This window comes from Sorex fumeus, unplaced genomic scaffold, assembly GCF_029834395.1.
Source record: "Sorex fumeus unplaced genomic scaffold, SorFum_2.1 ptg000061l, whole genome shotgun sequence".
In the NCBI taxonomy this organism is placed as follows: domain Eukaryota; kingdom Metazoa; phylum Chordata; class Mammalia; order Eulipotyphla; family Soricidae; genus Sorex; species Sorex fumeus.
The window spans coordinates 6,677,432-6,689,973 of NW_026606118.1; the positions used below are offsets into that span (position 1 = coordinate 6,677,432).

Below are 12,542 nucleotides of genomic sequence, written 5' to 3' on the forward strand. Positions count from 1 at the left end.
TGACTTGGAACAATACCCTACACCAAGGTCACGGGCAACGATGATGAAACCGAATCTCTCAATAATTCCCGCAAGATTGCCAAAAACCCTTTGAATTTTTTTCCTTACCAGGAAAAAAGAAAGAAAAACACCTTTAAATGATTGTTTAAAATAAACAAATCTTTGTAGAAAACTACAGCAGACATTTTAGAAACGTCATCAACTGCTTCCTGGCTTACTTTTCCTAAATGCCTGGCAAAGACCTATCAGGTCAAAGTGTGTGGACCAGAAATCAAACAGTGCCCCGCGCTGAGAGGAGCAGGCGTTTCAGTTAAGGCCTTAAAGAAGGAACCGGGAACACCTCTAACCCACTGAATGCTGCCCCTGGCCTGTGAGAAAGTGCAGCCCTTTGTTACTCTATTCAAAGTGCCCTATGCTTAAAGGCAATAATGTATCGGTGCCTTATTTATACTGTTGGCTTCCCACAATTCTGGGAGTCCAGGATTTTTTTTTAACCCCTTTAGCAATGAGGGAACTTAACCGCCTCAGAGAGGGATACTAACTCGCCTTAAGCCACACAGTAAGAAAAGGCCCAACCCTGCAGGGCCTAGTCCCAGCACTCAGCCCTGGGACTTCCCAACTCCTGGCCTTGGCCAGGTCTCCAGTCTTCCAGTGCCTGTCCCGGCCCAGTCTAGCCTCTGGCGCAAACACTGATGAGGAACCAGCTTGCTCAGGGTCCGGGCCCATCACAGAGCCCCCGTCAGAGTGCCAGAGTGGCCAGCACAAGGCAGGCGCCCTGCAAAAAAGTGGGGAGTGCAGATCCCGCAAGGATGACCCAAGAATACACTAAGGGGAAGCTCAAGGAACCCAAGAGTTAATCCCAACTGATCCTTTCAAGTCTCCTTAGGAGAAAAAAGAAATCACCCTTTTATGCTACAAAACGCAATTCTTGAGGCTGTGACAGCACCTAGGGGTCATCACCACATGCTGACCTTCCACATCAAACAGGAGGCAAGGCCCAAATCCTTCCCAGGAAAGGGGGCTGGGGACAGGGTCCCCAGGGATGCATGACACCAAGGCCTCTTCGGTGAGTCTGACGGGATGCTCTTGCTGCACGGAACTGCAGAAGGCGAGTGGAGTTGCTCCGTGTTAATTTTCACTTTGTGAAGCACCAGGAGACCATGATGATCCGCCAGGGGAAATTATGGATCATATATCATATTTACTCACTGTATCTTACGCACCAAGTGATGCTCTGTTAAGTTATTTATACTTAACAGGTCAAAAAATTCATAACAGAATTTTTTGTCCCTGGTATTTTTACAAATGCCAGTATAAAAATCTGCCCTTCTTGGGGCCAGAAGGATAGGCGTTTTTTGCCTTACGTGTGGCCAACCCGGGTTCGATTCCCAGCAACAGCTGAGAAGGTCCCGGGAGCCTCCACCAGAGGTAACTCCTGAGCCAGGAGTAACCCCTGAGCATCACTGGGTGTGGCCCAAACCCCAAAGCAAGACACTTGCTCTTAGCAATATACTCTTAGCAATATACCACCATACTAGCTCACACTAGCTCGAGGCAGATCGAGGCAGATCTTGAGGGCTTGGATTTGCCCCTCACTGCTGACCAAGAGCAGCAGTAAACCCTAACCGCACAAGGGACCGAATCTAAGTTAGATATGATACAGAACTAAGTTGGTTTTGTTCTCGGTTTATTGGGGGCAGGGGGGGAGGGTGTCTCCCAAGTGGTGCCCGGGGAAGCCCCTCCCCAAGGGAGCCAACTGTTGGGGGCCTCCAGACCACACCCAGCAGTGCCTGGGGCCTCTGAGGCACAGTGTGGGGTCAGTGATCCAATGAGGGGGGCCCCAGCAAGGCAGGCACCCTCGTCCCCCGCCTGCCTCCCCGGCCCCCAGAAGCCAGCCATCTCACTCAGGAAACTTCGAGTCCACCTGCCAATCTCTAACCTGAGTTGAACATTTCCGAAACCTGAAGAACCAGTCTCTGCTGCTGCTGACCATGAAAGTGGAAAGAGGGGCGAGAGCGCCGGACTCTGGCCAGAGGACGGGATGAAGCAACCGCGCTGGGGCCCAGGCTAGTGAGGGGAGCACCCGCGCGGCCAACCCGGGCCAACCAACTCCTGTTCACCGAGTCCCAGTCCATAGGAAGCCGCGTTCCGTGAGATAAATTACGGCGGAGCTCACAAAATCCGTTTCCAGAGGTCTCCGCCTGAACCCGCGGAGCAGGCCTGGGACCCAGCGAGGTTTAATAAGCTGCTCGGTGGTGCGGAGCTGATTAGTCACTGTATTTTTTTTCCCCCCGAATTCAAAGCAGCACGGGATTCTGCAGCTGGGAAGGACCAGGGGTCACCTAATTGATGGAGGCTGAGGCTTTTCCTTAACCACACCCTGCAGTGGGGCGGGGAAAGGCCTCGCGCGCGCGGGCACCGGTGCTCCCCCCTTCCCGACACCAGTGGGAGGACGCGAGGAGCAGCATTCCAGGAAATGGAGCCGGGGCCCTTCGGAGCTCCATCTCGGAGGCCAGAGGCGCGGAGACCGACCGGGTCAGAGCCCACGAGCGTCCCATGCCATCCGGGGGGCCCCCTCCTAGGGTCTGATTTTCTCATACGGCCTCATAATCACAGAAAAAAACTAATATACATCCAACACGCTGGTTCCCGTAGAAATATGTCTGCTTCCTCCCAAAGACACTTGCTCAGCAGAAGCAATGTTTTACATTTCTATTTCTCCCAGGTCATTTATAATTCATCGGGTAAAGTGAATTTATTATTTAAAAAAAAAGCAACTGGAAACAGAAAAATCTGAGGGATATTAAAATGGGTTTATAACTTGAGCCATGTAAATACATACATGCTCACCGCACCTCAAATTTCGCCTACGATATTTCCCAGGTATTGGAGACCAAAATCTAGAAAAATTCTAGAATCGTCACTCATTTCAGTAGAAGGCTCTGAAGTCTGGTAAGCGGCTTGAGAGGCTCATCACAAAAAAGAACCAGGAGATACTAAGAATTCTGGAACAGCCTCCACTAATCATCGATGCCTCGCTTTCTGAAAGGTTTATTTCAGGACCCAGAAGCAGTAGCTGAATTTACTCCTCAGCCAGCATACATTATCTAAACAGTTACCAAAAATACTCCAGCAATCTAAGTATCTTCCTAAATCTGAGCAGACTGTTTTAACTTTTTTTCCAAGCGGCTCTGTACTGTAGGAAACTGAGAAAAAAAGGACTATTCTATATAAATTTCAAAGTGATAATATTTTCCTCCATTGAGTTATTATTCTCTGTAGTGGATCTATATTTTGCTCTGGCACCGAGCCAGTAATTGATTGGGAGAAATGGAAAAGAGTCACTAGCACACATCAGCTACAGCACAACAATCTACAATTATTTGTTTTGCTAAAATTTGCCCCTCCCATACAAGCACACACGTGTGCATACACACACACACACAGACACACACACTCACGTGTGCACCTAACCCACAGGGCTGCGACTTGCACTGTTTAAGTGATTCAGCTCTAAGGCAGGGAGGCCACAATGCCACGTGCACGCACATACAGGCAGACGCCACCAACAATGCAACCCCAAAAGGCCAAGAACAAGTGACTGAGACTCCAGACCCTGGTTCCCATGCCATGTGTGTTTTGGGGGTGGGGGGCCCCCGCGCCACATTAAGAAAGTGGGTGCTTGGTCAACACTTGCCAACAGGTCACGGGAGCCCACGTGTAGCACACACCTCTCAGCACACACAAAAGCACAACGTGGACGCCTAATGCCATCATTGCTGGCTCCCCCCACACGAGCTCTTAAATCACCGTTTGTTGTGCCTGTGCCCCGCAGGGAATCTGGCTGTGGAGCAGCACCAATCACAGCTTTTTAGCGCAACCCATGTTACAGGCATGCAGCTCGTGTGTTCAACAGGACAGCAACCCAGGTGAGGCGGCTTTACGGCAGCTTCTAAACTTTCAAGGGATGGGCCGGAGTGGGAATACAGCAGGCAGGGCGCTTGCCTTCCACACAGCTGACCAGGGGTAGATCCCCAGCACCCCACAGGATCCCCAGAATCCAGCCAGGAGTGATCCCTGAGCACAGAGCCAGGAGTGATGCTCTGGGGCATCACCAGGTGTGGCACAAAAAACAAAAACAAAAACAAAATAAAATTTAAATAGGTCAATCATCTTGATTTAGAAATTTCCCCACGTACAAACAACAGTTTTGCAGAGGGCTACACATTACAAACAGGAGGTGAGAAGCAGAAAATTGGGACAGAAAATATTCTGCAAAAGGAGACAGTCAACTGGATTGGTGCAGGGAGGGGGAGAGTCGGGATGGGAAGGGCGTCCAGAATTTAGAACACACACACACAAAAAAGAAAAGCAAATCAGCACGGTAAGTGATTTCCATAAACTGGAGAATAAAGATACCAGATTTTCAGAAAGGCTAAAAATACAGACAAGATATGAGAAATAGAGGAGGAAATGGTCAACCCAGCAATCAATTTCCCACCATACTAGCTCACACATCCCAGGTTTCTCTCCACAAAGTGTCCCAAATCTTTAAGAAGAAAGACTCCAAAAAGCTGCTCAACTTTTAATGACATACTGACAAAGAAGTAAGGGTTTCTACACAATGCACATTTGCAAACCAACAAAATCCGGGGAAATTACCCTAAATTTAGGAATTGGGAGGAAGGACTAAAAACAAACAAACAAACAAAAACACCATTAGCATTCCTATGGCATGTGTGAAAACTTTACCAAAAACAAACCCCCCCCCCCAAAAAAAAAAGTTGGGAGATGTAAGCTTGCCATTAAAGTGACTATAAAGGAAGATCACTTTGGCATAATATGCACATGACAAGCAGTTTTAAAGCTTGACATAACAGGAAAAGAAAAACACCCCCTACCCAACTCCCACCTTCAGTCTGGGAAGACAAGGAAGTTCTAAGAAAGGCTGGGCTGGCCACTACAGTAACAGGTCCCTGATGATGTACCTAAAAATGATCAAGGTACCGCACATGTATTATGTATTACCACCATTACATATGTAAGTGTACAGAGACACATGGGCCTCTGTGGCCACACATACAGGGACACAAATTTTAAAATGCAGGCGAGGATTTTCCTCTGCATTCCATCAAATATGAGTTCCCTTCCAGGGTCACCTACTGAGGAATGACTTCCGGTCTGGTCCTCCGGTTTCCTGCACCAAGGCCAGGCCCTGAAAGCGCCCTGAAGGCTGCCAGCAGAGGCCAAGTTCGAAGGAGACTGCAGCCAGTCACCTCTGGGGCCCGCGGGTGGGTCAGCCGGCCAATGAATGGGGCACGCAGGAGAGCCCAGAGCTCCACTCTCTGGCCCAGCAACACGGATCACTTCAGAAGCAAATGGACCTCCTCACTGGTTCATCTGTCAGACTCGGTAGCCTTCTAATATTCTTGGCATTCCTCCACTCGGAAGTGGGTTTGAAAACTGCCGACTGGATACTATTCAAGTAAGAAAAATTTAAGGAAATCCTTTTCTTAGAATTACTCCGAGTTGATTTTTGAAAATTAAAAGTGCCTGCCTGCAAGCTTACTATGGAAACACATTTTTTTACTTTGAAAAATCCGCGCGCTCAATGAATCGCCAAGTTAAAACTAAAGCGTGCATCTATCAACGCTGGGCAAAATAAGAGGACACCAAATGGTAAACCTGGGAAGGCCCCTAAATCATTTTTCTTCCCATTGAATCTCCCAGGGAAAAACAGCAGGAGAGCGTACCAAGTTTTCAGGTCAAAATGAATGGACTCAATCGCCCAATTACAGTGAACAGGGCCATTCGGTGTTGTCTAAACAGTCTTGAGGCTGGGGAGAGGCAGGATTGTCTAACAGGCCCATCCCTACAGGGTCAGAATCCACTGGGGGTGGGTGGGGGCCAGAGCAGCTCCTCACCAGGCGGGGGCCTGGGGTCCCTGCACCTGGGGTTCTGTTCACCCACATGGCGTCTGCTCCCATCTCCCCGCCTCCTGCACCTCTTGCCAAGCCCCATAATCCGAGGCTACCAGTTCCCAACATGCTGGTGGCCCCTACCTACACCCGGCATGGTATGATGTCCTAACCGTTTGCCAATAACCGCTGTGAAAATCTCAACGTTGCCCCTCCCACCCCGCAAATTAATGGCACTTTAATTTTATCAATATTCGTTCTGAGCCTCCATTTAATCCGCTGTTTTAAGTTAACCCACTGCAGCTCTTTATAAAACAGCACCTGCACCTCAACAAATCTATGCCCAGTGACAAAATCAAAGTGCCACCTGGGCTGTGAGTTCTTCCCACAGACGCGGATGCAGGCACACTGACCCACTGGCTGAGCCAGGCCAGACAGAGCAAGGCTTGGGGTGGGGTGGGGGGGGGGGGGGGGACTAGATTTAGGGCACAGGCAAAAAGGTAACATAGTTTCCCATGCTGCCACACACCAAATAGAGGTCTCTAAACCAGACCTGGAAAGAAACAGCACAATCTCTGGCAAACCCACTCACTTCCTTCCTAGGAGAGCACAGGGTTAAAGAACTCAAGCGGTCCCAGTTTCAGCTTGTTGGCATATTTATCCTAGTGAAGTCAGTCAATTCCTATCATGACATAAGTCTTTTTATTTTCTAGATAGTCCCTGACCGCAAATTATAAAGTAATAGTTTACTAATTTAAAAAAAAAACTGAAAATTAAGCTTCTCCTATAACAAACCTGTTTTCTTGAAAACGTGTCTGTGCCTAATAAAACCACAGTAACCAAATGACTTCAGATCATCTTCCTGTACCCTGTCTGACATTTTCAAAGTCAATTCTCAGGCCAGAATGAATGCTATTTTTTTTAATGCCGGAGTGAAGATGTTATTCTCCAAATGTTAATGAAAGGGACATACTATTAAGAGGTGGTAGATACATTAGTAAAAGTGTCCAAGTGCGATGCGAGTTATTTCTAAATCCATAATACTTCTAATACTTCTGATGCAATAGGATGCTGAGAAAAATGGAACAAGTACAAAAAGCCCTGACCAAAAAACTTACTCCTAAATATAGACTTTGAAAAACAAAGAAATACAGGATGAAGGTTTCTCTTTACACCAAGCGAGGGAAGAACGGGCTGTTCCCTAGAATCTGCTCAATTTAATGTTATTATAAATTTAAGTGCTAATTATCTTAAAAGAGTGGTTGCTATATTATACACACACACACACACACGCACACACACACACACACAGTGCATTAGTACCCAAAAAGCAAGACCTCCCCCATAAGTTAAAAACAGTTTTAAGTCACCCATCACTCCACCCCCGAGAGCCCAGGTAAACAGGACTCACTTCAGCCGTTTTCTTTTTTGTTTTGCTAATGACAGGCCTTCCCAGGAAAGTCCAGTCACCAGATCCAGCTCCCCTACCGGAGAGCTGCAAGCCTGGCAGCCATTCCCGGGAAAATCTATCGATATAAACCGCAAAAAATGTCTTTACAAGATTTCTAATATCAGTGAGGGTAAGGTTTCTTCTCGGGGAGCAGGGAGTGAGGAGGGGCCCAAGAGTCTCCGGGCACGTTCTACAGCGAGCAGGAACCAGTTCGGAACTTCCTGCTTCGCAAGCAGGCCAAGTCACTTTTCTCTCTATGGTAAATGAGGGCTCCTTTTTCGTGACATACCACGTTTATACTTTATAAAACTCGAGTTAGGCTAGGATATTAATGGGACTCAGCCCGACGGTGATCGTCTACCCTCGGTTCTGGGAAGCCTTCGGTATTTCCCTTGAGACTGCTGAACCTGCACACTTTTTAATCTCCCCTAAATTCCAGAAATAAACGGTGACCTTAAAAGATGTCTCGCTTCACTTTTTAAAAAAGACCCTCTCCCGACCACGCAGGCGGGTTTTGTTCCCTGCCACAAAGGCTCTTGCCACCCAAAATAAGCCGTTTGCTAAAATCAAAAATGAAACTAAGTGTGCTTAAAAAAAAAAAAAGCACAGAGAAAGGGCATCATTCAGCGTGACTTAACAGTATTTTACGACCTACAGTTATGGAGTGATTTAATATTTTGTACACTAGGATTATTAGTATAATTATCCTGCCAAACACTAAAGAATACTAGCCTTCAAAAACAGATAACAACAACAAAAAGACACAGCCCCCGTGTTACACCGTACCTAAAAGAAATCTGTAAATGTGGGTCATCTGCTCGTCACTTTCCTTCCCCCTCAAAAGTAAGAGCTATTCCCAAGGGTCACGCTGAGGACATAATGGATTCCCTCTCATTCCAAGAAAACAAAATACTCACAATGATTGGTACCATTAAGAAATAATCCTCTAAAGTAACACGGACCTACATCTGCTTCCATCATCAGCCCTTCCTACTTGACAATGATGTGAATTCTAAACTGCTCCTTTAAAAGAAGGCTGACAAAGCAAATCTTTTTAAAATTAAGTGCGCAGCGAGTTTATTTACACAAGCTGGTTCACTAATGTTTTTTTTTTCCTTTTTCACTGGTGCAAAACAAAAATTGAAACTGCAGGTTTGCCATCGGGAACGGGGACACAGATTATCATCCAAAGTAAAACTCGTCTCCCTGAAGATTTGGATGGCCTCGTAGTAAGCTCCTCAGCAAGGATTCTCAAGATCATCTGTTAAATTCAGCCCTACATGCACGCAGACAAGTCTCTCCCATAAGATTATTATTTAAATATACCTGGTTGAAATAAATGGGCTGAGTAAAAATATGTTTTACAGCCACTATAATTCCCTGCTCATAGATTATAATTTTTAAATCTTCCAGAGCATTAAGATGCCTAGGAAAGAAAAATCAAGAGACGCGCCCAGAACAACTTGCATGTAATACAGTTTCCCGGATTCAGGACGCAGTTCAATTAGGATTCACTTTACCTAAGCCAATCAAATAATCAACAACAACAACAAAAAAATATGACCGGTGACATTTCTATAGTCTTCAATTCAGATGCACATGTAAAATCAAATTATTTTTGGTATTCTGCAACAGCCACTTTTCCCCCAACTAATGCTTTCTGCAGAAACTACTACACAGCCTTCTCACCTGCTTTTTTAAATTTGTCAATTCTAAGTAAAGCTCCTCAACACCCATCTTCAGAGAATTATTACAACACAACTGACGAAAAACACAGCCTTAGTCTTGTTATACAGCTATACAGCATCTCCTAATTTTCACGCAACTTTTAATTTCACATCACGCTACATCTTGCTCACAGGATTCCAGCTTTTCCCTGCAATTTTTTAATGCTCTGACTCAATTTTTTTCTATGAAGCTATCCTGACATAATTCCATTTTCCCCCCTCCTAGCTTCATCTGTAAAAGGTGCTTCCGACAAAAGCATTTACAAGTCCCAACCCTGGTAAAAAAAAAAAAAGGCTTGGTCTAATTATTTTTCAATTCCCAGATCCTCGCCCTACAATTAAAGTCCGCGAGAGACTCAACGTCTATATTCTATATCTATATATCTATTGAGATCGCCAAAGACCTCGACTTCTTCGTCCATACCCACTACACTGGACAAGGCACCGGCGGGCTTTCACGCACCCCACCCGGCTGATTAATAACCCATGATTCCTAATAATTTAAGCTTTACACCAGACGCAACCTTCCATCTGCCGGTAAGGGAGCTCCGTTATTATTTGTGGCAAGACATTTTTTTTGTGTGTGTGACTTGTACTGCTCAGCACTTCTATTTACATCAGCAGTGCTAAATGCCCAATGGTGAGAGGGGAGCCAATCAGATGGCAGATTAGATGTCAACTCAGAGGCAGCTGTCTGGAGACTATTACAGCCAGTTTACCTCCACAATTCAAATTCCAAACCTTGCAAAGGAGATCGAGTCGGTCTTTAGGCTCAGCCGCCGAGCGAGCGGGCGAGCGGCGGCCCGAGTGCGGGACGCGGCCCGGCCACGCCGTCGGGCTCGGGGTGGGGTGGGGGCGGGGGGGGACGGCGGAGGCAAGGAAAGGCCGAGAAATGCCCCCCGGGCGGCCCCGTTTCGCCCACCCGCCGCACCCCCGCCGCGCCCCACGCCCGCCGCCGCCGCCCCGTCCCCGGCCTGCTCCGGCCCTGGGTCCGCGGCGAGCGGGGGTCTGCGTCCCCCGCGGTCCCTCTGCACGCAGCCCGGCTGAAGGTGACTCCTTCCCCGGCCCGGCCCCGCCGCGAGCCGCGAAGTCACGGCTCTTTCTCCCCGGGGTGGGGGGGTGGGGTGGGGGGCCTCGCTGGAAGCCCGGCTCCCCGACCTGCACGCGGCGCGTGGCCAGCGGCGGCCGCGCTCCCCCTGCCCGCGACGCGTCCCCCAGTCCCCAGCCCGCCGCGGGTGCCACGCACGGGGCCCGCGCTGCCCACAAGGCTCCCGGGCCGGGCCGGGCCGGGCCGGGCGCGCGGGGCTCCGAGGGGCCGGCGCGGGCCAGGGCTGGGACAAAGTTCCTCCTCCGGCTCCCGAGGGGGGCGAGCGAGCCGCTGCCGGCCGCCCGGGCCGGGAGGGGGGTCCACGCCGCTCGCCCGAGCCCGGGGGCTGCTACAAAAGCGGCGGCCCCGGCGCCCCGCGCGCCTCCCCGCAGGGCCGGGCCCCGGGGGTCCCCCGAGCGCTCGCACGCGGCCCGCACTCCCCGCCCCCGCCCCCAGCCCCGGGGCCGAGCTGGGGTGCGGGGAAGGGGGCCGGCCCGGGGCGCCCCCCATCCTCCTCCTCCGCCTCGTCGGCCCCCCACCCCCACGCCCCGCGAGCGCTCGGGGCGCCCCCCACCCCCACCCGGCCACCCGGCCACCCTACCCGGGGCCCGGCCCGGGCCGCGCGGCGGCGGCGGCGGCGGCGAGTTCCGAGGGGCGGCCCCCCCGCCCCCCACCCGGGCCGCCAAAGTCGGCGGCAAGAAAGAAAGTGCAGCTCGCGGCGCGCTCGAGGCCGCCGCGCGGCGGAAGCAGGCCCGGCCGGCGCGGGGGTTACCTGGGATCGGCCCAAGGCCGGGCCGGGGGTGCCGGGGCTCATCGCCGGGTGGCTCCTTTGTTGCGCGGCCGCCCAGGCCGGGCTGGCGGCGGCGGCGGCGGCGTACGGGGCGCCCATGTCCTTGCCCAAGCCCATGCCCGCGGCCGCCTGCTGGCCGCCCGCCGCCGCCGCCGCCCCCGCCGCCGCCGCCGCCGCCGCCGCCGCCGCCGCTGCCGCCGCCGCCGCCTGGGACTGGGGCTGCTGCGACGCCGGCGGCGGCGGCGGCGGGGCCGCGCTGGGGCTGCTGTAGTCGGGGTAGCCGCCGCCGCCGTAGCTCCGCATCATGGGGCTGGGCGACGTGAGCAGCTGGTTGAGGGTCGGGGTGGCCCCCGACGGGTGCTGGTTCTGCCCGGCGAAGCGCTGGAAGCCCCCCGCCGCCGCCGCGCCCGCGGCCGCCTTGCTCAGGCTGGCGGCCCCGCCGCCCCCGGGGCCCATCATCATGCCGCCGCCGCCGCCGCCGCCGCCGCCGCCGCCGCCGCCCTGCTGCCGGGGGGAGCTCAGCGCCCCGAAGCCCGCGGACGGGCCCCCATAGCCGCCGCCGCCGCCGCCTGCTGCTGCTGCTGCCGCCGCCGCCGCGGCCGCCGCCGCCACAGCTCCCGCTCCTGCTCCTCCTCCTCCTCCTCCTCCTCCTCCGCTGCCTCCTCCTCCTCCTCCTCCTCCTCCTCCGCCTCCGCCTCCTCCTCCGCCTCCTCCGCCTCCGCCGCCGCCGCCGCCGCCGCCGACGATGCCGCCGCCCGCGCTCGGCCGGCCGAAGCCCGGGAGCTGCTGGCCGGGGCGCGCGGGCGCGTGCGGCGGGCGGGCGGCGGCGGCGGCGGCGGCGGCGGCGGGCGCGGCGGGCCTCAGCGCCGCCGGCCCCGGGCTTTGTTGTCCGCCATGTTGATCAAAGCCAGGCCCGGCGCGGCCGCGGGCCCCGCCACACTCATCACTCAGCTCGGGGCCGCCCGCCGCGCCGCCGCCGCCGCCGCCGCCGCCGCCCCCGGGCCCCGCGCTGCAGCCGCCGCCGCCGCCGCCGCCGCCGCCCGGCCGCGCGCGCCGCCCGCCCGCCGGCTCCGCGCCGGGACCCGGGGGCTCGGGCCGGCCGTCCCGGGCGCCTCCGTGGTGCCGCGGCGGCTCCATGTCGGGCCCGGGCGCGGGCGCCGGCGCCGAGCCGCCGCCGCCGCTGCTGTCGCTGCCGCCGGGGCCGGGGCGCTGTGGCGGCGGCGGGCTTAGCTGCTGCTGCCGCTGGAGTGCGTGCTGGTGGTGCTGGTGGAGGAGGAGGTGGTGGTGGTGGTGGTGGTGGTGGTGGGCATGGTGGTGCGGGTGCGGGTGGTGGTGCTGGTGCGGGTGGTGGTGCTGGGCATGCTGCTGAGGCTGCTGCTGCTGGTGCTGGTACTGGTGCTGGTGCGGGTGGTGGTGGTGGTGGTGGTGTTGGTGTTGGTGGTGGGGCGCTGCGGCGGGGGCTTCGCCAACGGGTTTCAGTTTGTGGTTGGGGAGCAGCCCCGTCTCCATGGCCGAGCCCGGGCCCGCCGAGGAGGAAGAGGAGGACGCCGCCGCCGCCGCGCCGGAGGAG

At 54.0% G+C, this 12,542-nt stretch overlaps 1 protein-coding gene across 1 annotated transcript in view; it reads right to left on the reverse strand.

Moving 5' to 3' along the window:
- Positions 1–12,109, reverse strand: part of ARID1B (AT-rich interaction domain 1B) — a 303,856-nt gene extending 291,747 nt beyond the window's left edge. Inside the window, exons 1-2 of the mRNA XM_056126314.1 lie at positions 12,027–12,109; positions 10,955–11,669 (exon numbers count right to left, since the gene is read on the reverse strand). Of these exons, the coding sequence (XP_055982289.1) occupies positions 10,955–11,669; positions 12,027–12,109 (798 nt within the window). The remainder of the gene's footprint in view (positions 1–10,954; positions 11,670–12,026) is intronic.
- Between the last annotated feature and the right edge of the window lie 433 nt (positions 12,110–12,542).